General features: G+C 43.2%; 1 protein-coding gene across 46 annotated transcripts in view; it reads right to left on the bottom strand.

The window, feature by feature from the left end:
• The window catches only part of RBFOX1 (RNA binding fox-1 homolog 1), a 2,204,510-nt gene that overhangs the window by 39,249 nt on the left and 2,137,349 nt on the right, over positions 1–27,912 (bottom strand). For 26 of the 46 annotated variants that reach the window (XM_082362255.1, XM_082362284.1, XM_082362245.1 and 23 more), the window contains 2 exons: positions 18,907–19,039; positions 8,511–8,550 (listed from right to left, as the gene is read on the bottom strand). In XM_082362255.1, coding sequence (XP_082218381.1) covers positions 8,511–8,550; positions 18,907–19,039 — 173 coding nt within the window. Of the gene's footprint in view, positions 1–2,234; positions 2,278–8,510; positions 8,551–18,906; positions 19,040–27,912 lie in introns of all 46 variants that reach the window. The other 20 variants (XR_014236074.1, XM_082362282.1, XM_082362283.1 and 17 more) reach the window with 2 other exon arrangements.

The raw sequence follows: 27,912 nt of genomic DNA, 5'->3' as shown, positions 1-27,912 counted from the left end.
TATCTTTGCTGTCCAGTATGGTAGCTGCTTGTCCTAAACATCTACTGAACCCTCGAAATGTGGCTGGTACACCAAATGGAGTTTTTGATTTATTTAAGTTGAGTTCATTTGAATTTAAATGTACACAACCACATGGGGCTGGTGGCTACAGTATTGGACAGTCCAGGCCTAAGTGATCCCTGAAATATGTAATAATTGGAAGAAGAAAAGGACTGATGGCTTGATGTCCCCACATCTATATACTGCATTGTCTTCGTTCGCTATTTTTCTTCTGTATGAAATCCATTTAAGGGGAAAACCAGAGTTGTGTATTAACTCTGTATATGTGTTCATACACTGTAAAATGATCAAAAAAATACAAATTGCTTTAATTAGCCGTTCTAACAGGTGACTCTAATCAATTTTATTGCCCTATATTTTGCGGCTTGCTGAGCATAGCCAAAGCTTCTGCAAGGTTCTGGAGTAATGTCTGAAAAAAGAAGCACTCACTTCTATTTGCGGTCACCAAACCATGTTCACATTGAAACTGGTCCTCCCAGACCTTAGGACAAAAAAATGTATCCTTGGCAAGTAGATTTTTCCCACCACCAAACCAAAGGTAAAAAAGGGATGACAAACACAAAATGGCCTACACTCCCTACTCACAAAATGTACTCACTTTCACAAGCTAGGCAGCAAAATACAAGTGTGAACTTATAGAACATACACATTTTAAATGTCATTATGGATTTCCCCTCTCAACCTGGCCACCACCACCAGATGCGGCCATTGGAGATACTGACTCACACGGTCAGAAACACTTCCTTTGTTAGCAAGACTTCTGAAGGTCCACTGGGGGAGGTTATCAATTAAGGACCTTTAATGATGCTCCAATGAACCACTTTCAAAACTGTGCTTGGTGGGATATTCATAGTGGCAGGGAAGGGCAAGGTTTCATGACCAAACAGGTTTGGGAGATGCTGAGTGAAATGAAATGAAACTGGATACTCATTTGTGGAACTTTGTAAAGCATTATTAATGAGCCCTGTGGCTCTCCATTGCATCACAAAGTGGTTTGACAATGGAAATCACACGTTTAAACTTGAGAGCATACTTTTGGAAAAAGATGTTCAAATATCCAAATGGCGAATTGCTTAGGAAGCCAGGTGAAATTTTTGTCATTGGTGGGGACACAGGGATTGGGTAGGGCTTTTCCTTTCTGAGAATATCCAAGGATCTCACTTTGTCTAAAACAGGTGGATTAATAATATACATAAAATTGATTCACTATAATGACATTTAAAGAACATTTGCAAAATGTAAAACAAATATAAATCATTACTCTTTAATCTGCATATGTTCAGCTATTTTTGAAATATGGCAATAGAAGTCCTGTTTTCTTAGAAAGTGAAAATAAAAGTTGATGTCAGGAATTTTATTTGGTCCTCTCCTAGGTCCAAGTACCCATTTTTTATATTAGATTTCTTATTAAAACTTGATTAATCTCACAGTAAAAAAAAAAAAAGTACCTTCTTAATTGACTTAATACTGAACAAAAACGAGGATTGCAGGTTACAGGGAAACCCATGTAATAAAACTCCCACTGATCATCCTTAGTTTTACATTCCTCTTTCCTTTTATTTGACAGTTTTAATGTTGGTTTTAGACCAAATTTGGAGACTTAGCCAGCTACACTTCGATGGATGTGTTGATTTTTTTCTGTTTCCTTCCTACAAGTTCGTTCATTTGGGTGTTGCTTCAGCAGTGGGAAATAGGTTTGAGAGCTACGGCAAAAGTTGTGAAATAAATTTATAAGAAGCTACAATGAAACCAGGGGATGTTATATTAGCTATGCTTACCCTCAATGCTGGATGTACAAAAGGCTTTTTGGTTTAACCATCCCAGTTGACTCCAGGAACCTACTAAAAATTTTTTTTCAGACAATTGGTTCAATGAAACCCTTGAATTATTTTCACTGAGTTTATATTCATTGAAGCCAGATACATTTTAAGCCAAGAAATGAAGAGCCAAGCCAGACCTCCATTTTGACATACTATCTAGCAGAGAGGGAAACATTTCATGATGAGCATCTCTCTTCTAGAAGAATTCACATCAAAACCGGAAAATTCAGTTAAGTCTTTCCTCCTTCTATGTTAGAGACCATCTCCCCTCCCCGGAATTGTCTTGTTAGTAGGATTTCACAGCAAACCCACAATCAATAGTGATGAGTTTTTCCACCAGCCGGGATTTCATACCTGCAGCAATTTATTGCCATACACAGGCTCTTGATACACTACTCTATAAGGAAACAGAAATGTAATGTTTTTCAATGCAAAAATGAAATAAAAGAAAATGCATAAGTCAGACAGAAATTCCAGAGCAATTCATTTACAAGTTTGCTTCTCTTATTTCACTAAGACCTAAGAGTGACCCATCAAACCCAAAGAAAGACCAAGCAATGCCAAGCCTTTTTTAGCTACAAAATCTCTGTAACTGAGAGTATCAAGACGGTGGGGCTGGGGATCAAACCGCACTCACTGTATTTGTGTTATAACCTGTGTTTATTTTTAAAGAAGAAAAAAGGATATTTTCATGGCTTCTTCCCCTACCAAGCATATTTCAATAGTTCAAGTTAACTCGCTCACATTTATCTCTTTATCTCATGATTGGAATTCTGTGGAACACCTGAGGATTTAACTTTGATGCCTAATGATTGAGTCAATTAGGATGACAGCACAGTAGCAACCATAACTGTATCAACGCCTTTATATTTTTTTAAATTTAATTTCATGTAATAACACAACACAATTGCATTTCATGAAACAATGAATCACAATGAAGCTATCAAAGCTTCTTTTAACATATATGACCAGAAACATTGTGTGTGTGTGTGTGTAATATATATTTTTTATATAGTCTGGCTTTTCTTTCCAATTTAGTTCTACCTAGCCTTCCTTTTTAAGTTAAAATCTACGTTTATGGAACTACACCTGTAAAAGTTCTCTCTCTCTCTTTCTCTCTCTCTCTTATTTGAATGTTTCAAGTACAGATATTATTCCCTGTGGCTTGTCCACCCCATACACTCTCCATTATCCCCTCACTTCTCACCCTCCCCCTTTCCTTTCTTTCACTGAATTTCTCAAGTTTGCTCAATGGGGACAACAGTGTTATTCTGTTGGCCCAGGGCTTAAGGGTTGAACTTGGCAATTAGATCACATGGGCTCAAACCCCAGTGACAGTGAAGATTTCTGAACAAATAATTTCATCTCTTTTCTGAAAAAAGTTTCTTCCTCTGGGGGAAAAATAAAATGGAGGTGATGGGTAATGGGTAATGAGATTGCTCCTTGATAGGACCATGTGCGGAGGGAATGAGATGATGTAACGGCTGAGTGTCTTGTCTCTTACACAGGACGTGCTTAACTTCTGGATGGGCTGTTGCCTCCCCCATCGTTACTGACCAGCCTAATGCTGACCTCCAGCTGGCTCAGATCCTGAAAGCAGGATCTCAGGAATAAACACTTGGGGTTTTTATCTGGAGAATTTTCTCTTCCCACCTTTCAATGCTACTGACACTTCTGTCCTGAGCTCAAACATCAGTGAAATGAGGACACCTTTTTAAGATCTATGGACAGCAGAGTGACACGAATTCAGAAATAATTGTATTTAAGTCATGGTGTCACCCAGAACCTTGTTATAACGGGATTTAGGCATGATGCAGAAATGCACTGGAATCTCATCCAGACATATTCACTAGGGAGCCTCTCAGTTGCATTGAGTGTTAGAAAGCTTAGGGCTTTTCTAATAAAAGGGAGCGAGGTTAACATTTACAGTCTGTATCATCGGGATTTCCCTGGTGGCACAGTGGTTAAGAATCCGCCTGCCAATGCAGGGGACACGGGTTCGAGCCCTGGTCCAGGAAGATCCCACGTGCCGTGGAGCAACTAAGCCCATGCGCCACAACTACTGAGCCTGCGCTCTAGAACCCACAAGCCACAACTACTGAGCCCGTGTGCCACAACTACTGAGCCTGCACTCTAGAGCCCATGAGCCACAACTACTGAGCCCGCATGTCACAACTACTGAAGCCCACGCGCCTAGAGCCCGCTCTCTGCAACAAGAGAAGCCACCGCAATGAGAAGCCCGCGCACCACAGCAAAGAGAATCCCCACTTGCCGCAACTAGAGAAAGCCTGCAACGAAGACCCAACGCAGCCCTAAAAAAAAAAAAAGAAGAAGAAAAAAAAAAGATACCATTATTCTATACCATCTCTCTGTCTCTCTCACTCTTCCTCTCACTCTCTGGCTCTCTCTCCCCTCCTGCTTCCCCGTTTTCTCTTCCCTTCTTCCCAGTGCCCAGAACTCTACTCTCTTACTCTTGTTCCTGCTGAGAGTTTCTCAGATCTTTTTTAACAGCTCTATTAACATTTCCTTCTCTCCATTTTCAATAGTTGTCTTTTGATCAAATGCCATATTCTTTGCTATCTCCCTGAGCAGGTGAAAACACTTGTCTTGGTTCAGTTCTGTTCAGCAACCCTTATTTTCAGCTCCTTGATCAATGCGGCCTTATGAGATCTCTAGCTTCACCCCTAAATCTAATGGATTGCTTTGCAGGTCCCGGGGACGTGGTCCTTCAACTTTCAAATGGTTGATCATACCCATGTATCGCCTCTCCTATTATTTATACATTTTTTCATTAACTTGGCCCATTTTTCTTTTCTTAATTGACGTATAGTTGATTTACAATGTTGTGCCATGGCCCACTTTTCAATTCAAAAGAATTTATGGAAATGGGTACCACTAAACAATGAGTGAATTTGTAGGTTTGATAGCCTAGTGATGGAAGCTCAATTCCTACCTTTCGAAATACTAAAAGTGTGTGTGTGTGTGTGTGTGTGTGTGTGTGTGTATGTAGTATGTCCTCAGGTAGAAGGGACCCAGGTGATGACTTTTGTGACCCTCCTTGCTGACTCCGAAACCCCTTGTGTCCTCTGACGGGTGGCCATCTGCACTGGGCCTGAGCACGACACGCAGCATTTCCGCTGCAGGGCTGGGCTCCCGAGTAGATGATTCTTCTTTGCACTCAGCCCAAAGGAGCGTCCCTGGTTTTGAACCTTAGCTTCTACCTCACAGCATCTTCTTACAAATCCACTGCCTCCAGCACTTCCAGGGTGTCCATGATTATCACTCTCTCTCTCTCTTCAATCTTCTCTTCCCTGAAAAGTTTAAGAGGAGCTAATTCTAGGTAAGGGGGATTGCTAGTTACAGGGATCCTGCGGGTCTTCCAAATCCTCTGTGCTTTGGCAGGACTGGGAGATGCCAGAGGGCTCCACCATCAGGTGGGAGGGATGGGAACCTTGGACGACAAAGAGGAGAAGGAGCTGGAGAAAGCAGGGTATGTACAAAAGGTCAGTCGTTCTGGTACCCACGCTGTTATAGTTGCTGGGTTGCTCTGATCCACTGTCAAGGCTGAGGATGATCGGGGCAGGAAGATTTGGAGAGCAGCCTCCCCTTACTTTCCTTAAAAGTAACCAAAGCCAGAAGCGTATTACTCTGCCCAATAAAATGAAAAAGAAATAACTGGTTTAGACCTATTAGAGGGGACCAGTGTGTCTAAGACATGTCCCAGGTCTTCTCAGGATGACCCTAGACCTATTTATTGTGCACTATTTTTTTAACACCTTTATTGGAGTATAATTGCTTTATAATGTTGTGTTAGTTTCTGCTGTACAACAAAGTGAATCAGCTATACATATACATATATCCCCATACCCCCCCTTGCGTCTCCCTCCCACCCTCCCTATCCCACCCCTCTAGGTCGTCACAAGGCATCGAGCTGATCTCCCTGTGCTAGTGCACTATTTTTAATGAGATCAAACGAGCAAGCCACAAACTTCCTTTAAATAAAATAGAACCTTGCGTGCCTTTTTATGAACCTCTTTAATCATATTTCTTTAAAAAAAAATGGAGCACGGGGGACACTTCCAGTCATCAGATCATACCAGCATCTAAAAGGAGGTAGGGGTAGCAGCTTGAAATAGCACATTCAAGATTATAACATACTTCTGGCCAGGATGAATCCTGCACCATAAGCTTTAGAGTGCAGGAAATATTCATATTCTTTCTTGCCTTAAATCAACTTAAGGCCATCTAGGAGCCCTTGGTTTGTTGCCCTAATGGGGCAGTCTAGTTCATCACTGTCCCCCACATACATACACCACCCATGCAGCAAGATTCCAAAGCTGCCATCGGACGCAGAGCAAAGTATTCCAAAAGCTACCTTCCTGGAAGGAGGACAGAAATGTGCTGCGTAAACAAAGCTAAAACTTTATATTTCAGTTAGCTTTTCCGTCACCGAATTGCCTGTTTGGAGCTGCCTCCTTAAAATCTTATCGTGATAATATGAACAGTGGGAAGAATATATAAATGTTTTTGGCTAGTAGGGTGGCTTGATAAGGGCAAAAGGGACAGATTTCTAAGCCTTGACACCAGGAAACTCAGGACTTGAAGTTACTGACGCAACTCTGTTCATCCAAACCTCACCCAGTGGGAAGCAAAAACCCCAAAAGGAACCAAAAGCACAAAGGGAGTTTTCTGGAGCTTTTCTCCCTGAATGGAATTTCTCTTTCCACCTTAGTCTGGATGCTCTCTTCTGAGTCCCTTTGTCTCTCTACTTGCCTTGTTCTCGCGGATTTTCATTGGTCTCAACCAATGCAGACGTTCTCTATCCGTTACTCTCGCCCATTCTTTTTCCTTATTTGTGGGCTCCTACTGCCTGTACCTTCAGGAAGCTTCTACTTCCTGTTATACAAAAATCTATGAGGCAAGGAAAAGACACCAATTTGACCTACCCATAGGACAGCACAAGTTAATAATTCAATTAAGTCATTGTCATTTTACAAACAATTCAATAAATTATTGTCATTTTACAGAGAAGGGAACACTCAATAAATGGTAGCTAATAATTGTAATGTGTTTGATTTTAGCTAGGCTTAGTAATGTCCACATTTTTTCCCCGCTTGGGTGAGTGTTGATGAAGATAGTTTTCCTTTCTGTGTATTTTCTTTTTTTCTAATTTCTCCATCCCTTCTCTACTCTCCTCCGTTTCCCAAATTAAAAAAAAAAAAATGTCCTAAACTAAGTCCTAACTCCCTCCATTTGCATCCTCTATCCAGAGGCTACCCTAGGGGAAGGGTATATAGACTGATGTTTGGGTTCATGGGTTATCTGAGGATGTGGAGGAGGTCCAGCCTGTTTAGCCCCTGCCTGCTTTTCTATTTAAAATGATATAGACTCAAAGTTCGGAAACAGAGGACTTGAGAAGGAGTGGACGGAGCTACACACACAAGAAGCAAATAGGTTGTTCCCTGGGTGAATAAGGAACATGTAGGTTGCTCTTTCATTTCATTAAGAGGGAAAAAAAAAAACCTAACCCACAGATAATAATAAATGTACTTGATGCAATTATAATAAAACCCAAGTTCATCATTGATGGAGATTAATACTCTGCCTCAAAATTGTAATTATTTGAAACTCGAAAGGAAGGAAATTAAATAACTAGTGTCTTTCCTATTTTCTAGTAAATTGCCTCAATTTGATCAGAAATATGGTTACATTTTTCTTTGTTATCTAATCTATAAAACAACAAATATGATTCCACTGCATTTATTTGAGGTCCCTCGTAATAAAAATAATGGCATGATTTAGAAAATACCCTCCAACCCCACCCATTTCTTTTAAATTGTGTTTATTCCAAGTCATTTTCAAAACATTGCTGCTAATATCATACCACGGGTGAGTAACTACCTCTAGATCAAGTTCGGTAAATTTAATTACGGCCCCATAATGAGACACATCCTCCTCTTCCCTAAAAGTGAAAAGCTTAATAAAGTGGTACCATTAAACAAACAATTCTAAATTGGACAAATGATTCTAAATCAGGTAACTGTTTTGGGGAAATGGAGGGAATAAAGAGTTGAAAAAAAATAAGAGTTGAATGCTCAAGTTGGTCTGTATTTTGTTAGGAGATATTTCTTGCTAAAATCATCCATGGGGGAGAGAGAGAGAGAAATGGGGTTTGGGGGAAGAAATATCTTTCTAGGGCTGTAGTGATCAACAATTAAATATGTTTACAAGAAAACATCCAAAACATCAGCCATGAAAATATCTTTTCACCCTCTACAGCTGGTAACTACAGCTGTCATCCTACATATTATATTGAAAACACACAGACCATACTGAGAACTTCAGAGAGGATTCCTTTTTGAAGGAGGGTCTTTCATTTGACATGGGAAAAAAATGTCATCTTTTTTGGGAAGGTGTTTTGAATTTATTCTGAAGTTAATCAGGGTGTTAATTCCACTCACTCAACAGCACGACGGCTATCATGAGCAGGCCTTCAGTCCTCCACGCCTTTGGACTCTTTCTCACAGGAAGAGGAAATGGGCGGCACCCAGTAGAGAAATTTGCAGCAAACTTGTAAAAAGAATGACTCGGGAGGAAACAAGGATGGCATGCACGTTAATGAATACTTACATAAATGTCTGCACCATAAAATCCATCCTGGTAAACAACACTGCAAGGGTGCACACACAAAGAAAAACATTCATATTAGTGCATTTCCCCATGCAGACACACCAACCCCTGCACTGGCAAAGTTAGTCTGGTCACAAGATCCAAAACACAGGAACTGAGGATCGTTTTCAGATTGGTTAAGGAGGTTGGAGACAACAGCAGTCCATCAGACTGAGAAAATTAGGCTGGGGTTCAGTGTTCGGCCCAGAATCAGGACATGGTGGCGTGCTGGGTACCAGACTTTCCAATCTTTCCGGAGGGGTGCAGAAATGCAAAGAGGATTCACGTTTATTTTAAGTGACCCACGCAGATATGAGGATGGGGGTTTGCGTTCAGCCAAGCCATCTAGGTCCCCCCGGAAAAAAAATCATCTGCTTAAAATATATGATTGGTAAGAGCAGGGGTATGGATGGCACATTTTCAATACGGGTTATAGCTGAATGACCTCAGGGGCATTGCACGATCCAAACGATTTCAGAAATTTTCTTCTATACTCTTTCACACTCTAGTATTCTATTTGGTAATTCCATGTGCCCCTCTTTCATGGTACATGTAGGAGAATATCTCTAATAATACGGGTGTGTGAACAGGTGTGTAGATGTGTGTGCAAGAATATATGTGTGCTTTTGTATATGGGTGTGCTTTGTGCGTATATATGCATATGAATGTGTGTGTTACTTTGAACATGTAAATGCATACGTGTGTGCATGTGTATACCATGTACATGTGTATAAGTGCATGTGTGTGCATGTGTATATGAATGTAGATATTGTGCATATGATGTGTGTAGTAGTATGTGTCTGCACATCTGTGTGTATGCGGGCTCATGAGTCATATGTGTGTACATGCCTATGTCTGTGTGTATATTCACATAAATTATAGCCAGACTAAGCAGAACCCCACATAATGATTGAACAAGCCTGACCTCACAGCAGCTCTCTGACTGCTATCCATTTAGTCATCTCAGAGAGAAGGGACTTCACAGGACGGGGTAAATAAAAGATCTTGGACTTTTCCAGAAGTTTTTTGGTTTACCTCGAGTGAAATATCCAGGAAAAGAAGCTCACAGCTCTGTGATCCTAGGAAACCGACTTAAAATTCCTAAGCATTAAAACGGGTTTAATGAGGATCCCATGTGGCCTGCGCACCTCACAGGCCTTTGTGAAGATCCCAGGACATCTCAAGTACAAAAATGCGGGTTTCTAAGGCATGTTTCCAAAGGACAGCAGTTGTTATTAATAACCTTCCCTGATCTCCTCCCATGGAGTTTACAGATGATTTATGATTCTGTCAAATGCGCCCCGCCGCAAATTCTCCACTGCGCCCCACCGTCGAATGGAGCTGCAGTCCTAACAGAAGCAGGACTTTGATTACCGAAGGATTCCAGCAGGTTTCAGGAGCAGAGTGGACCCGCAGGTAAGCCAAGCATATCGAGAGCCAAGGGGAGACACTTGACAACACACACATGCACACACGCACACGGCAGTGACACTGGTTTGCTGGAGAACACTGCAGTGTGCCTCTCAGAGCTTTCCAGAGTTGACTGGCTAAACCCCAAGTACCATCATCTTTAAAAACGGGGCAGGGATTTCACATGCTAAGGAGGTCAGTAGGAATCGCTTTCAGCTGTTTTTATTTGGATCGAAAAGGGGCTCCGGTTCACAAGAGCACTTGTCAAGCAGCGTCAAACCCTAATCCGAGATACCGAGGTAAGTGGCATCCTGAGCTAGGCTTTGATTTCTCTTTCAACATTTCCAACATAAAAAGATACTGCCTGTTGGGGGTCGGAAGGCAGGGCTGGCCTCTGCCAACAAGACTGGGCCCAGAGCTGATCATTCAGGCCGATCAGATCAGTGCTGTCCATTCCTCCATGACATCACGCCCTTGCAAGTGCTGGTCCTTGTGCCAGGGAAGGCTTATCTCCTGATAACCTCATCCAAAAGCAGAGCACCATTCAAGAGCCAAGTTAGAGAGGAAACACACGGGCATCTGGGTCACAGCCTCAGCAGTCAGCAGCTATGTGCCCTGGGACTAATGACCTAAGCTATCTGAGCTTCACTTCTTCATCTGTGACATGGGGAAGGAGGTAAGTGCCCACGTCAAGGGAGGACTGAGTTAGGTGATGTGTGCAAAGCGATGAGCAAGGTAGTTGCCAACATAGTTCTAATTAAATATCACACCGCTATGAGCTTTATCCAGTGGCCACACCAAGCGGAGTTTTTCCTCCTTCCTGTGAACACCAGCATCACGTTTTCCGGTCCTCGAATCCTCACTTGGTCCAACAATTTTAAATATTGGTCAAATATTAAAGGCATTTGTGTAGGCAGCTCATTTCGCCCTGAAAGTTGCACCCAATAGCTTTCTCGACATTCTATCCCGCTTGATGGCCAACACATTGCTTTTCACACTGAAGATGTAAGTAAATATCTATTGAGTGAATATTGCCCATAGTTTAAAGGGGGGGTTGGCCATTAGTAGGTGACAGAAGGTGACACAGAGCAATTCTGGGTAGAATCTTCATCTGGTTATTCAGCATCAATGGCTGTTGTCAATGGGGGAGTGGGGGTAAGATTAAAAGACTGGACCCTGGGACTTCCCTGGCGGTCCAGTGGTTAGGACTCTGAGCTTCCATTGCAGGGGGCGTGGGTTTGATCCCTGGTCAGGGAACTAAGATCCTACAAGCCACGTGGTGAGGCCAAAAACAAACAAACAAACAAACAATAAAACCCCAAAAACCTGGACCCGGACTTAGGATACCAGTGCAAGAGGCTAGACAGAATGTGATGCACATGTGAACAATATATTAATATTTAACCAAACATGAATACACATTCAAACATGGGAAGGGATGCCTTTCTCTAAATATTTGTAGAGGGGGACCCCATCTGCGTCTGCTCTTCTGTGAATCATGGAGCAGACATTGGGGGCTGTTCCAGGGGACACAGGACCAGGAGTGGCTGAGGCAGCGCTCTGGCTGAGAAAAGGGCCCCTTCTTTCATCAGGACAAGCTCTTGTGCACTGTGGCCAGCTGCATGCCTCGACGGCAAGCCTCTTGGTACCAACAGCTCCCAGAAGTGAGTCAGGAACAGGCCCCGATGTTTGCCTTAGGCTTGTTCAGCCGGGTGACCTGGCTGTCACGCTCTGCCCTCCACCACGGACCATGGAAAATTACTCAGGGACTCTGACATCCCATGTTTACAGGACAGAACCAAAGGGAACGTGTGATGTGGCGTCTCATTTGAACAGACGCAAACAAACTGACTGATGAGCCCTATTCCTCTGCTGTTGAAAGGCTTACTACACTCCAACCACGGTGCTGAGGCTCAGGGCAAGTCCACCAGCTAAGGCTGCCCTCAGGGAGCTTACAGGGAGGCACAAAGCCAGGTACACTGATGTAAGGTGGCAGCCGCGAGAGCCGCTGCGGGGGAGGGGAACGATGGCGCTCTGACCTGGTAACGGAAGGAGGAGGGCTGGCATCGGAGGCGAGGGAACCCCAGCGAATGGCCCAGAAACCCCAGTGCCTGAGCTAGTTCAAGAGGAACTAGGGAGGAAAAGCAAGCCAGGCAAAGGGAACAGCCGATGCAAGGTCCGACGTCTAGAGGGTCCAGGGCATAATTTCTAGTTTGGGGGCGTTCGGAGGCCCAGCCAACTGTGGTGGTTTCCCTAAGAAAGGAAGTGGAGAATTCTAGCTGCTCTTACAAACCGCCCAGGGTAGGGACTGCTGGTTTTCACTACGGGCAACACCTGCACAGTTTGGAGAGAAACGAACCAGAGGGTGAGTGATCTACCTTCACAATGACTCCAAAAAACTAGGAACCGACACGGCCATCCTCACTGGCCGCATGAAACGAAGCCACTTGATGGGCTGCGAGTTTCATCACAATACTGTGTGTTTTTTTCCTAAGTCATAGCACGAATATGATCGCCACAAGCCCTCACACCTAGAGAGCGATTCCTCTGTGTCCATCCCTAGTCTGACCTAATTATCATTATCCCACCTAATCCTCAAAATATCCCTATGAGATGGATAATGTTATTATAGCCTCTTTGGACATCAAGAGAGTGAAACGGAGAGAGCTAGGTACTGACGAAGAAGCTGGGATTCTAGCCCAGGTTGTATTGGCTTCACAGCCCAAATTTTTAATTGCCATGGCAGGCAGCAGTGGTCAAACTTCAGCAGGCATCAGGACCGCCTCGAGGGCCTGTTAAAACACAGATGGCCGGGCCCCATGCCCAGCCCAGAGGTTCTGAATCAATAGATCTGGATGGCGGGGTGGGGAGGTTGGGTCTAAGAATTTGCATTTTTAACAAGTAACAGGGGATGTTGACGCTGCCGGCCCTAGGACTAATAGGCTTATTGCCCTGTGGAGCACCAACCTCCACGTGTCGTTTTACTTTACATTTGAGACAACCCCGAAGGTCAGCTTCCTAGGTCCTATTCTAAATAGGAGCTGGTTATAGGCAAGCTCTTAGAAAGTCCCATGCTGGTTTTCAAGAATGGATCCAAACATTTTTTTAAAACCCCACTAAACAGGTGCATATGTGAAGGGAAAGGAGGGCAGGGGATGATGTCTAATGTGTAGCTATCGATAAATTAGCCACATCCCAGTACAAGAGAAGAGAGTTGCCATCATGCATTGAACAGGTGCAGCCTTATTTTAATGCAGAGGCGGTCTGTCTAGCCATGCAAAGGTAATTGTAATATCTTCGGAACTGCAATATGCTTTTGCAAGAGCGTAATGCAAATGCAAATCTCATTTTCTTAGAAAGGTAATAACAGGAGTTAAATATCTGAATGAATGCAAGCAGGGAATGATTGCACTATAGCAAATTAGTTTACTTTATAAAAAAAGGAAAGAAAGAAATCATGCGATGCCCAAACTATACAATCTGTTTGTGTAACATAATATATCCCAACCACAAATACATTCTTGAAGGAAAGGTTATTTAAAGCTGCTTTATCTTACTGCCCATTCCAAGTGGAAAATAATATTTTTAATGCATTCAAATCTAGTTGTTTTTGAATGGATATCAGGTGGGTCCATAAACTCACTGGCATTTGTATAGAATTGTGCAGTGTATGTACACTGACATTTTCCTGGGGAAAATACGTATTTTAATTAGATTATCAAAGGTATCTGTGACATCCCACTTTCTCCCCCTAAATTTAAGAACCACTGACTTAGAGTGTTGTCTTTAAATGCACTCAATTAAGAGGCTTTTTTTTTTTTAATGTAAGAGGTTACATTTTAAAACTGGCTGAGAATTTAAACAAGAATTCACGGCAAAACCAAAAACCCAAACAGCTAAAGAGAATTCTGGAAAGTATTCTGGGGCTAGGTGATGATGACCTAATGTTTATGTTCATCGAGAAACTTCCCAAGCATCAGATAATACAATCTGAGGATAAGACTTTCATAAATTAAAACCAAAAATCATGGTTGATTTACAGAAGGAAAGGTTTGCACACACTGTTCTAAAGGCTTCTTCAGGACCTAACCTGAAAGCACTCCCAAAGGCTCTGTGTATGGGCTTCATTCTTGAACTGACCAACTGTAAGAAGTTTTTTCCTGGGATACCACCATATCTTTCTTGTACTTAGAGTAGCATATTCACCTCAAAATACTTCTCATGGTAACTCTGAGAAGTTGTACATACATGTGACATAATTAATGACTTGAGAAAGTACAGAATGTCTTGCTCAAAAATATCCAGAGAGCCAAGATAAAAACCCTATAGCAAATGCTGGGTGCTTAACTTAGAATAATAATAATAATTTAAAAAATCTCCTATGGTTCTCTATATCCCTAGCCCCATACAATATGATTGGTACATAGTAGGCACTTGATAAGGTGCTGTTAATGAATTAATTAACTAATTAAGAACAAGAACTTGGTGAGGCCAATCTCATAGCGTTTTGTGGGGAGAGGACTGAGGTTTAGTTGCTGCCCTGTAACATCCGATGTTGTACTGAGTCTGGTGTATGTGTCTCTGACGCGTCTACCTTCCATCTTCATCCACACATCATCAGCCTGCCAGCTCCCTTAGATGACAACTACCCAATGGGTAATTTCTCCCAAATATGAGTCCTAGGAAGACACACTGGACATGGTAGCCGTTTATCTAAACAGACTCCAGGAGCAAATGCAAGGAGAAATATGGACGACTTGGTCCATTTAGCTCTCCCTGAGACTGTTCACTAGTTAATATTTTATTTCCGATCTACAGATTCCATAAACCACTGAAGTGCCTCTGTCCAAAGGCATCTCTGTGGCTTATGGGGAATGGAGGTCTGTGACCTGTAGGAGTCCCCCAGCCAATGGGTATGTGACTCATGGAAGGAAAGATATGGGTGCTTAACATAAGCCAAAGGGGACCCTTGAGAAAGAGGGGAGTATAAAAAGTCAATAACCACATCAACAGCAACAACAATAGCTACAGTTCACGTAATACATGCCATTTGATGGAACCGATTAAGTTGTAACCTTACCTGCACCTCCCTGTTTCATCCTCTATCAACCCTACGGAGGCAGGTGTAGTCTTCACTCACCTGCTAAGGCAACTGTGGCTGCAGAGATTAAGTCAGCTACCCAGGGCAGTATGAGATAGAAGAGCAGGGGCCAATCTCATCTGCCCCACAGTCTGTGTCTTTATAGGGTTGTAACAATCTTATAGACTGTGTAGACATTAGCTTTCTGACTCATCGCCCATTCTCACTCAGTTAATGCTGGCAATCACTAAGGGGCTGGTTGGCCCAGTCTAGGGCTTTCCTCTCATTCCTGTGATCCCTGGTCCAAGCAGAGCCTTCCCCCCGCCACCAGGAGTGATCATGAATTAATGTCCCAATAACTTTCTATTTAGCTATGTGAGAAAGAGGAGATAACCTACATTCATAGGTTCTTCATAACCTACATTCTTTACTTGCTGGGAGGAATTTCAGAAAATATCAGGACGTGGAGGGAAAAACCAAATGAGTAAAAGGAAATGTAAGGGCATCCTTAGTGAATCCTCCTGGGTGACCATCTTGACGTGGGATACTTCCAAGGGTCACTCAAGGCTTCACAAAGGTGGCCTTGGAGGTTCTGTGGATTTTTTTCAATCTCTCAGAAAAAAAAAAAAAAAATGGAAGCTATACATGGACATAGGATAAATGACACATTCTCCTTTGCGATTTTAGTAACAGTGTATTCATATTGGATACTTCATGGAAAACAGAGGTTTAGGATGACAGATATGTCTTCAATTGGTGACAATGGGGAAAAATAGATTCTTCCTTAATAAATGCAGTTTCTTAGGTGATGGCTTATAAAAAGATGGGGACCCCTGAGTATGAGGGAGCATCGCAGAATGAGAGCTTAATGTGGCAATTTAGGAAATGATTGGATTTTTCCTGGATTTTCTTTCTTTCGTTTTCTTTTTTGGTTTTAAACTTTTTAAATTAAAAAAAAATTTTTTTAACTGAAGTATAATTGATTTACAATGGTAATGATTAGATTTCTTCTCTCTCTGGAAGCTTTCTGGAACCCAAGCTGGTGCCCACTCAACACCCTATCTTATCACGTATCACATTTGTTGAAATCGTTAGCATCTATGGTGTTCCCTGTGCCTGACTGTAAGAAACTCCTCCAAAGGCGCCATTTGCCTCAGCATCCTTAGCGTAAGACAGTGCATCAAGCTGAGAGAAGCAATTAAGCTGAACTGGACTGGAGGAAAGACAGTCAAATCTAGAAATCAGGAAACTAAAGGATTCTGAAGACAAACAGCTACAGGAAATGCACACTATTCCCGGGACCACCTGAATCCTGATAATGTCATCCTGGAAACAGAAATGGGTTTCCAACCTCTCTGCTACTTGCTTCCACTCAACATAGATCAGGGCACTCTCTACTCCAGCCAATGTCTGCGCTGTGTCCTGCTCAGCTCTTTTCCTTTCCAAGATGGGCTGCCCCTCTCGGCCCCTCCCCCCATGGACTCCTTCAGCCTAAGCCAATGAAGGTAAAGGAACCTTCACTGAAGATGCTGAGTTCACACTTTTTCATTTGGTTTCAAAGCACTCCGGGCAGTTTGTAATCCAGCAAAACACCCAGGCAACTAGCTGAATTTCCTCCTTTTCAATCTGCTCTTATAGAACATGCAGACATGGACACACACGCCCTTAGCCCTTCTGAATTTCCTACTCTGCCGATCTTGAGAATTTTCTCTTCCTACTAGGTGTGGTTTCAGAATTCCAACCATAATATTGCCAGTGAAGAGGCACAATTCACCATTATAACCAAAATGATTAGGAAGATCACTGGAATATTAAAATGAAATCATGTACAAAGCAGTCACCAACAACGTGCTTCACCGCTTGGAGATGCCTGGTTCTCTCCCTGGCGAACACGGCATTAGTTATACCTGGTTATTGCCAGCAATGAGCAAGTTCATTATAAGTTAGCCAATTTCAGTTTTACAGCAGGTGCGTTACTCTGAGATTTTTATAAATTGTTCACATGAGGATAAGCCATACAATTTTATTTTTTTCTGTTCAATATAGTAGTGATATACTGAGGGTACATAGACCAAAAAGCGACAATTACCACCTACTAAGGTAAGATAATGATTTTCAGACAAACTAATGTGATATAAACATGCAATTTTGCATTTACAGCTTATGAATCTTGCTTTCATGAGCCTAAAGGGTAACTTATTTTTTCTTCATAACTCATGATGTGACCTTGGGAATAACAAATCTTTGTTTCTGCCTTTTTGAATCTAAAGATGCGCTCGACACTGTGGGCTGGAGATAATGGTCACACTATCAATGATTCCTACAGTACACAGTCAGATATATAAGGCTTAGGCCCTGCAGACGCATTGTTTTGGAGGGTTGGGAGAATTTAAGGCTGATTCATCCTTGGTTCGTTATTACCCTCCACCTTTCCGGTAAAAAAAAAAAAAAAAAAAAAAAAAATTTTTAGAAACTTTTTTGCAGTAGAAGCTCAGAATTGCACTAAGAAGCTCAGAATTAATCCAACTCTAATGACAATACAAGAAATGATGGACATTGTCTTATTTCTCTGCTTTTATTTTCCCTTCCTGATGATTTCATCAAATTTCACTTCTTAATATTCTTAACTTTGTTTCATTGCATTTGTTTTTAAAACACTTCAAATGCTCTACTTGGGAATGCGTGAGATATGAATAAATAATGAACAAAGAGTGTTTCCCTTTGTCATCAGAATAGAGGTGATCTAGGCTTATTCAGGTTTTCTAACAGATGGATAAGCCACAGAGCTATAGCAAATGCATTTAACCCTTTCACACAGTCCTGAATATAGCCAGATTCTTTCTAGAGACCAGAAAGCCAGTCTCCTGGCCAGACTGTGCTGGGTATAGCGGAGTTTTCCTTTGAGCGGTACTATTGGCATTTGGGCCCCGTAACTCTTTGTGTTGGGGGGTGTGGCGGGAGGCCGTCCTGTCCTGTGCATTGTAGGATTTTTAGCAGCAGCCCTGGCCTCTACCCAGTAGATGCTATCACAACAAACAAAAATGTCTCCAGACATTCCCAATGTCCCATGAGGACCACTGCCTTAGAGACTTCCCTCTCTCCGACTCCAGGGGGCCAGAATGTTCTAGGAGGATCCCTAACAGCGAGGCAGAAAGGGTAGCACTTCAAGAAAGCAGCCCATTACACCAGTACCAATTTTTTTTTTTTAGCATTCACCACCATTCCTTGATATTCACTTGGCAATAGCAAAGTCCACTTACAGAAAGACCAAACAGGCCTTGGGGAACAAATCAATCTGCATTGTCCTCAGAGAGGGAAAAAGGAAGGCAAAGGCCATTTTGGAAAATCCAACTAAATGAGTCACTTCCAATTTCTTTGAACTTCAAGAGTTCGCGTTAGACTCGACACCTAATTTTCTCTTCTGGGCCAAAGGTTCATTCACCTTGAAGCACAAGATGTCTTTGGGGAGGGGGGCAAGACCGCCCCAGTTAATTGTACGTTTGAAACTCTCCTGTCCCTCCACCGAGGGATTCAAAGGGCAAGTGTGATCCAACCTCCTTAATCACCAGATGTTTGCAATCATCAGAAAGACGTCTTGGGCTGTAACCATTTCTCTGTTCTCCAGCATTCAGTCTCAAAGAGAATTTACATAACAAAATGTGACATGTAGAATGCTTAAAGGCACCAACCATGACAAGACGAATTACACTCATTTTTCAAGACTCTTTGCAAGGTGCTGCACAGCAAGCGCGCGGGCTGCATGCCGGGCGGTTCCGGGGGGGCGGTCAAGGCCGGCATGCGCTAGATCGCACGCAAGGGGTGCTGGTGCGGGAGGCCCGCCCGGGGTCGGGGGGCTGCCCCACTTACCCGCCGTAGGCCGGGATCGGGGGCGGGGGCGCCGCGGCCCGGAAGGTGTTGTACACGGTGCGGCCGCGGCCTCGCAGGTGCGCCCCTCGGTAGGCGGCCGCGGCGGTGGCGGCTGGATACGGGAAGCCGGGCACTGCGGGCGACAGGAGACAGCAGAGCTTTCAGAGGCACTCCTGCCTCTGAGGGAACCACCCGCCCCCGCCCCCCACTCAGGACCCTTCTCCCCGCAGGCCAAGGCTGGACACCTGCCCCGCTTCCTTCCCAGAGTCAGGCTTCCAAAGGCGGGCAGGAGGGAGGAGACCAAGGCCTGATTCCAGAGAGGATGGGCTAGTTCAGCCCGTGGTCCCTGTGCCCAAGGTCAAGGACAGACCTTCACAAAGCATTCTTAATAACGGGAGAAAAGCTCACTGCACAAACTTAAATTTTTAAAAAGGTATTGCAACAGATTGCAAGATGTGTGTGCAGTGCGTTCTCAGATCTGTCTACCTATCACCCATCTATCCACATGCATACATATGCACATATGCATAGTGTAACATACATGTGGATGAGCACACACTATGCATATGTGGATATGTACACATACATCTGTATAAGCATGTGTGCATGTGAATATATGTATATATGTGTATATACAATATACCTGGACGTTTGTGTGTATATACATGTACGCATGCATATGCGTATGTGAATATGTAAATGTGCATATTTATATGTGTGTGCATATTTATATAGTTATATATACAAATTCATATACATACATATTTCAATGTGTTTGTAGTTATCTCTGGGGCTGAACTTCATAAGTAAATGTTAATTGTCTATTCATAGCTTTTCCCCAACCCATTTCAATTTTTTTTTCCTTATTTTCCTTTAGGTACCTATATTGCTTGTTAAAAATTTTAAATTGAAATACTGCGTTCCTACAGACAAGTGTACACATCGTAAGTGTATGGACCTCAAAGGCTCCAAGAAACAAATTATTATTAAGGTCCCATCAGCCCCCTAACCATTTATACAGCTTATAAAACCATTTCTACCACAAACATAATTGCAGAGAAGTGTGGGAATTCAACTCTGAAGGAAAGGGTTTGGGCAGGGTTTTCTTCCCTGGGGGAAAATTCTCTGAGCAGAATGACTTGGTGAGGAGTCAGCAGGGAAAGTAAGCCTGATGCTTGAGATCCCTGATAATTCTTATGGCTTCCTCTGCCTGGGGTGTCATTCCTCCTAGCATGTCTGCAAATCCTCACGCATCAGGGCCCCTGAAGCCTTCAGAACACCACCTCTGCCTTCCTGCTCCTTCTGTCACTGAATCTCACCGCTCTCACCATGCTGGCCATGCCTGTCCCATCCCACTTAGCAGCAGGCACTGTTGCCCACACTGAATCCCGTGGAGGGGATGCTTTTTTAGGAAAATACTGTCCCAGGACCTCTATATTAAAGGCTCAGAAAGTCCTAAGGTAAGGGGAGTGCATTAACACCATTAACCCAGAACCCCCAAACTTCATTTTTCCAGGAACTCTAGTTTGCAGAATACCCAACCTCTCACAGGTATTGAGGGAAGTCAGTCATTTATTACCTTTACCTCTTCTATTCATCTGCCAGCTCCTTGAGGCCTCCCACCATATCCCATTCATCTTTGCATCTCCCTGCGCCTCCCCCACGTCAGCAGAAGCCCTCTGATTTTGTCCACAGTAGGTTCTAGATATTGGACACAGTAGATTCTAGATGACTTACATGCATGAACAAGTGAATGAACCGTGCGCTGTGGTCCAGCCAAATGATTGACAGACTATCCAGGGAACTTTCTCTCCCTGTTCCATTCTCTCCCCTCATCCTGCTTAACTAACAGGAGCTTTGAGGATTTCAAGAGAGAGGGAGACAGGTGATATGAACCAGGGTGGGATGGCTTTCCTCCCCATCTACAGCCCTGCCTCCCCTGCTCCATTTCCCCTGGGATTTCAGAAAGTGGTGGTAACAACAGGCAAGGCTGGGAAGGACACAGCTTCTCTTGGCATCATAGGACCATAAAGGCTCAGAGAGGCCTCACAGCCAAGGAAGCTCTTTCCCCAAGTTAACTCAGCATATCCAAGCTTCCCTCTGCCGGGATCTCTATTTTGCTGAATACCTAGCCTCTCACAGGGTGTTGTATTTCATATTATGTTAAACTTGCCTGCACCCAAATGGCTGAGAAGGGCTTTTCCCCTCCCCGCTATCACATTCAAGAGTAGAAGCCCTCCACCCAGAGAACACACTGGTGGTTGCCAAGGGGGAGGGGGCTGGGGCAGGGATGGAGTGGGAGGTAGGGGTTAGCAGATGCGAGCTTCTATATATAGAATGGATAAACAACAAGGTCCTACTGCATAGCACAGGGAACTACATGCACTATCCTATGATAAACCATAATGGAAAAGAATACTAAAAAAAGAATGTATTGATATATATATATAATATATGTAACTGAATAACTTTGTTGTACAGCAGAAATTAATGCAACACTGTAAATCAGCTATACTTCAATTAAAAAAAAAGAAAAGAAATAAAGAGTAGAAGCCCTTCACCCCATCAATTCCCATTACTCCCAGAGTCCTTGGATTGAGTAGGTTTGCAGCTGCATGTGGGTGGCAAGGGGCGGGGAGAAGAAGGAAGTGGGATTTCCCACAGGAGCCATTCCCAATTCTATATTCATGGAATTGCATGGAGTGGAATATAACCCTTGACCCGGAAGTGAAGGCAGACTAGCTATCATCTGGAATTCTCTGTGTGTTCTTGAATGGCAAGCAGCTATCCGGTTTCGTGGATTCTACCATATCCTTCTGTGATGATGCTGGTAAATGCTAGGGTGGTAGAATCAAGCCAGAATGATTTTTATCTTTCTATTTATGTCTGAGAAGACCATCCAGGTTATTTCTTTTTTTTAATTGTCGTTCAAGACAAATCATACAGCAGTACTTAATTCTCAGCTTTCCAGCCCTCACCACCCATGTTTCCTGGCTGGTGTTTCAGCTACTGTTCTTGACATTGCAAAGAGGTGTCAACCTCAATGGGAAAAGCAGGGAAATCCTAACATCGTAAAAGCCCAGGAGTCATGAGATAGGAGATGTTGGCTTTAGGACTGGGGAGAAAATGAGCAAGCGTGCCTTTGACTCCGGCGCTATCTTGCCACAGTTCAAATATTAAGTTTTCAGAGGAACACCTTGGATTTTGAAATAAAGCAAATGAAAAGTTCACAATCTGGCAGAACAGCTGGCTGCCTGTGTGAGGAGACACAGTAATTACGCTGACCCATTCATTATCGCTGGCTACGGCATGGAGTGAGCCAGACAAGATCCCTCTCAGCGACAAGCAGGTTTTACAATAATTCTTGGAGGATTTAGATGTTGAGATAGAACATGAAACAGAAGCTCAGCAGTAGAGCGAGGGGAACACAAGCTGCTAGAAGGGTAGAGCCAGGATGCCACTTTGTACCCCCTTTGCTGCAGGGAGAAAATATCCTTCTCGATGCAGGATAAGGGATTTGCAGGTCTTAATACCAGGCTCTTTGGGCTGCTCCAAGCAGGGCCCATTAGAGGGATTCTTATTTTGTTAAAGGAACAAGGGAAGGACTGCACATCAACTTCCTGGGAGGCCAAGTACCCTTAGGTAAAATAAGGAGGTTCCATTGTAACAGGGGCTTCATGGAGAAGGCACATGAGTCTCCCAGATGGATGGTTTTCTCAGCTATCCCTTTCTTGTTGCCGTCTAGAGCTGGCCAAGGGGTCTCTTTAGGAAGTCTCTAGCTAGTCACCGTGATGGATGAATGTTCCTTTCTCTTTCCCTCTTTTCTTCCTTCCTCCCTTCCTCCCTCCAGAAAATAAGCAGGACCCCGTGGGGCTCCTGGGCACAAAAGCCCTTCTGTGTCCCCTTCCATGAGTTTCAACAGGCAGGTTCAAACAGTTGCTAATCAGGAAACGGAGGGGTTGGGAAGACAAGGGAGGGGCAGTCAAGAAACAATAGTGCAGCCTTGGGACAGAGTCCTGGTTCCCCCTCAAGGGATACATATAACAATATCTTTGAGATGTTTTGTAGATACAGAAACCCCTGCCAGGTGGGAGAAGTTAACTGTATGCTGCCCCCAAGCACTAGACCCCAGGCCGGTTGGAACCAGAAGGTTGATGATGCCGACTCCCACTTACCTCACCACCAACCAATCAGAAGAAAGTCCACGAGCTGATCACGCCCTCCTCTTTGAACCATTACTATAAAACTCCTCACTACCCCCTCCAGGTCGGGACACTCAATTTTGAGGGCATTGCCTGCTGTGGCCACTTTGCCTGGCAAAGCAATAAAGCTATTCTTTTCTATTTCACCCAAAACTCTGTCGCCAAGATTTAATTCGGTGTTGAGATACAGAGGCCAGATTAGGCGTCCATCCCTCCCTCCCACCCTTCCTCCCTCCTTCTCTTCCTCCCTTCCATTTATTTTCTAATCTCCTTCTGAAGAATGCTGCCATGAACCTTCCCGGGTGTACTAGCAATCAAGTAACTTGATTGATCAAGTAACAGAAGGAAAAAGACTCTCACCACTGCTAAAATGCAAGCTCCATGAGGGCAGTGCTCGCCATCTGTTTTGCTATCTGATTTAGAAAACTGCCTGACACAGCGCAGGTATCAGCTACCTAACACCATGCGTGGACACCCTTTGATGGTGAACCCACGTTAGTCTCCTTCTTTCTGGGACAGTAGAGGCCCTTCCTCTTCCTCTCCCACCTTCCATAATCCAGTCCTTTATACAAAGCACCCTGCCCAAGATTTGCAGATAAACAGTGTGCAAATAACACACCGGATCTCACTCATCTTTATAAAAACAATCACTATGCCCATACTTAGAAGGTGCTGTACTGGCCCAAAAATAGCAACCAGACTTGGAATATGTGTGATTCTGATAAAAAGGGAGACAACTTGGATAAATCTACTGCACTGGGAATTACTGCCCACCCTCAATTCATTTAAATTAACGTTTACTGCTGCACCGTGTCGGGGTATGGAGATTGGTTTCTACTTCTGGGGGAAAAAGCAGGGCTCAAACTTTTTCCCCAGACAGGTGATGCCTGTCTGGTCTGTAAAAGGAACTCTGTCACGTTCCTCCCTTCATGGAACCCCACACAGCATTCCCTAGAAACCCAGCAAATCTCAGTCTCTGCATGCAATATATGTGTGCAACAAGGAACAATGGAAAATAGCAATCGTTATAATGCCTAACTTGCCTGACTTATAGCCATGCCTTCTGTTTCTCCCCATCTCCATTGGAGGACTTTTCCCTTATGGCTGGTTTAGGACAGTGTGGCTCTCTTCTCTTGCCAAATGGTCAATTTCAACGGCAAAAAACCCACAACTGTTTGTCAAGCTTCCTTTAGACTCACATGGGATGGCAGGAACTGATTTATTTATTTTTACTTGCCTACCAGGTGTGTTGGCTTATAGATCATGGTTAACTGCATATGTGAAGCGAATACTTAAGATGATTCAGATATAGATTAAAACAAAACCAAAACGGCTTTATCCTTGAACCATGTAAAAAGAATGTAATAGGGAAGAATAAGTTTGACTCCATGCTAGATCTCTTTCTTTCACTTAAACCTTCGTATTCTATTACTTTTGCTTCGATTTAAGAATGTTGTCTAGAGCCTGAAATAGACAGGATAGCCCATTCTCAAGGCTCTGACTTTTCAGGGTATAACACTTTCCCATTCATATAGAGATAAAAAAGTTCAAAACAGAGAATAACATTTGTCTTGCTGGAGGTTTACAGGAACATCTTGACCTGACCTGACCTACCCGACAGCTACAAGAACAAAGGATTCTGACACCAAGAAGTCTGCAACAACCAGCCACGGCCCTCCCTCACCTTGGCTTTGTTGAAACCATTTGGGGAGTTTGGGGTTTTTGGAGCCACCCCTCTCCTTGCATGTCCCTGCAATAAACCTTCCTGTGCTCCAAACTCCGACATGTAGGTATTGTGCGGCCTCACTGTGCACTGAGCACACGGACTTGGGCTCAGTAACAAGAAGACATCTTAATTATGTGCTTATATTTCAGTGTGACACGTCTCTTTTGCTGAGCTATCATGTCCTCTATCAATACCCCAGTTCAGGAGTTTGGATCCAGGAAGTGGGCAATAAATGTTTAATAAATCCAATGCAAAATGCCAGGTGGAAACTCACAATGTCCCCTCCACTTCTGAGATGGAGTAAATCAATGCTAATAAAAGCCATCCACCTGTCACCCTCTCCAATATTTGTAAATGCCTCTTTGTTAATTAAAGAACAATGTTAGAAAGAAAAGACACCAAATTAGAGGCATTTCTGAAGGCCAACGCTGGAGTTTGATTTTTTTTTTTTTTCCAGTTGAACTTCAAGTTAATAAGCATGTAAACAGACCATCAATGGGGAACAATGGAAAGTATTCAGGATGCTTTGTGGATACCAAATAAATCCTTAGTTCTTGGCATGAAGAAGAAAAGGGACCGGAAAAAAAATATATAGGTTCATTATACTGGAAAGGTTTCCTCTTAAACCTGATCCAGCATGAATCAAAGTGAAAAATCTGGTATCACTGCAACGAAAATTGGATTTAACTCATAAGCTAAAAATGAGTTTCTCTCAAAGAAAACACGGCAAGAGCTTCTGGAGCAAATACCAATTGCACATCTTGTTGACACGTCAACACCCGCAGCCCACCCACTCCCAACCTTCAGCTAGATTTACATCCAGAGCATATTGGGAGGAGGTTAGCAGAGTAGCCATCTCAGTTCTCGGCAATAAGGAGTTCTTCGCCAATGAACTCAATGAAACGGAAACTTTAGGAATGTAACCAGAGGCGTGCTGTGAGGTGCTCAACTATCAAGGCAAATCAACATTTTTAAACAGAAGATGTGTGGGTGTATCAACCCCGCCCAATGGGCCATTTACCAAAGTGTCAACTGCTTATTGCCTGTCTCCCCGAAAAGACAAAGCCCCCACCTCCCACCTCCGACGAGCTCTGCGTTATGTATTTACGGTGAGGAACACGTGATCGCCGGCCCCCCCCCCCCCCCCCCCCGTCTCTTTTAGGAATATGGTGCTTACCTTCAAAAATAAACACAAATGAGATCATCTCAGCAGCCCGGAAATCCCAAGAGAAGATAACACAAAACCAGTGGAAAATACTTGAGGGTTATAAACTGCATATTAAAGTTTTAGAGCTCTGGGAGAGATGGAAGAGTAGCAGATGCAAAACCCGACAGGGGGGCAGATTCTGCATCAAAGCCATAAAAATATACAACTGCTTTAACGGGCAATTATTCTTTGCATTTGTGCACGGGTTTGAATTTGCATGAGGTTGCCAGATGCCCTGAAAAGGTGTGCCGTTAGGATGGTAGGCGGGGGGGGGGGGGGGGGGGGGGGGGGGGGGCTCTCTCTTTGTCTGTTCTTCCTCTCCTTTGCTTCATAATTGCCACCCTCCCCCTACCCTTGAAATGTTTTAAGACAGAGATGTTCATGCTCATTTGGGGTTGAATTGTTCCGTGGGTAATTTACAGTAGGAAATATTCACTTACACAATTCTGGGGGTGCAGACGCGGTTTCAACAGCAGGTTCACGGTTCTGCAGGATTCCCCTTGAGGGAACTCCCGTTCCATAAGCTGGACCATAAATTAAGACGTGGCATAATAGGTAACATACCGAGGTGAAATAAACAGCCAGCTATAGCTCAATTTCACAGGCACAGCACTGTATGATAAACCTCACAATGCGTTGTCCAAAAAAAAAAACCTGATGATTTTTTCCAAATGGCAAAAATGTTTGCACATTTTTGCAAGACAAATCTCAAAGAAAGGTACATAAAATTGGTTTGTAGCACAGAATTTATACACAACTAGGTCACTGTCTTTAAATGGCATTAAATGGAAAACGTAATATGATGGACCATATTTATTTAGTTCTAGGTCAAAATCAAAATGGAAAGGCTTTCAATTTGGTTGAAATTTAGTCATTTCAAGGTTTGGGGGTAAAAAGGGAGTGTTCCATCCATGCAGTCATCTACAAAAAGACCAAAATGGCTACTCAATTTGTTGGACTCTCTGGTTCTCATATGCACATATATTTATCCCTGAAATGCACATTTGGGATCGGCTTTTGTTTCATTTTAAAATGCATGTTGATATTAAATACTGCTGGTTAGAAGTGAATAAATCTACATTTTGGACAAACAGTTCCTTATAGGACATCCTCATTTGAAATGCATTGAATAGGAAAACAAAAATTTCTAATTAATGTACAAGTCTAATCACCATTCTCCACATGGAAGAGTAATTTTTCACTGTTCATTTGCTCGGTTTAATCTCAAAACTGACATAACAGAAACGCAATGTCCTATAAATCTCCGCTCATTTGTTTCTTTAATATTCATATTCCATTGAACTGCAGCTGCTTGTTGCTGCAGCCTATTACAACTTACGAAAGTGTCGATAAAAATATTATGAAAGGCAAGATGTGTTTCTTCCTGGCTGCATGTGCCATTTATTTGGGGAAAGACAATAAATGGCTCCTGGATTGTCTCCCCCACCCCGGCCTGCTGCTTGGTGGGTGATTAGTGATTAATTACCTGGCAGCAAATTGACATGGCACGAGGAAATTGACACAGCCCTGATTAATTAACTTTTTATGGGAGGTAGTTACTCACAAAACATTGTGCACCATAATTGAAATCTCTTTACATAACGTCATGGTACAAAAGTTTTAGTCAAATCCAAATTAGCCAGAAGTTTCTAGGCTGTTATAGGTCTGATGAGGATGCAGCGAAGGAATTGGCAAGAACTTGAACTTGGAGAGTGAGGCACATTTTTGAAAGGAAAAAAGATGGGGACATTGTGCTGGCTTGATTGCCCAAGATGAATTTACTGGCCTAACTCTTTACTGTATGAGGCTAAAAGGCCTCATTTTCCTCTAGCCTCCTCTGACTGCTGCTTCTCAGTGATAAAGATTCTCGC

The sequence above is a fragment of the Balaenoptera borealis genome, assembly GCF_965194805.1.
Source record: "Balaenoptera borealis genome assembly, chromosome: 16".
NCBI lineage: Eukaryota > Metazoa > Chordata > Mammalia > Artiodactyla > Balaenopteridae > Balaenoptera > Balaenoptera borealis.
Note: the sequence above shows the minus strand (reverse complement) of the source record. Positions and strands in the feature narration are given on the sequence as shown.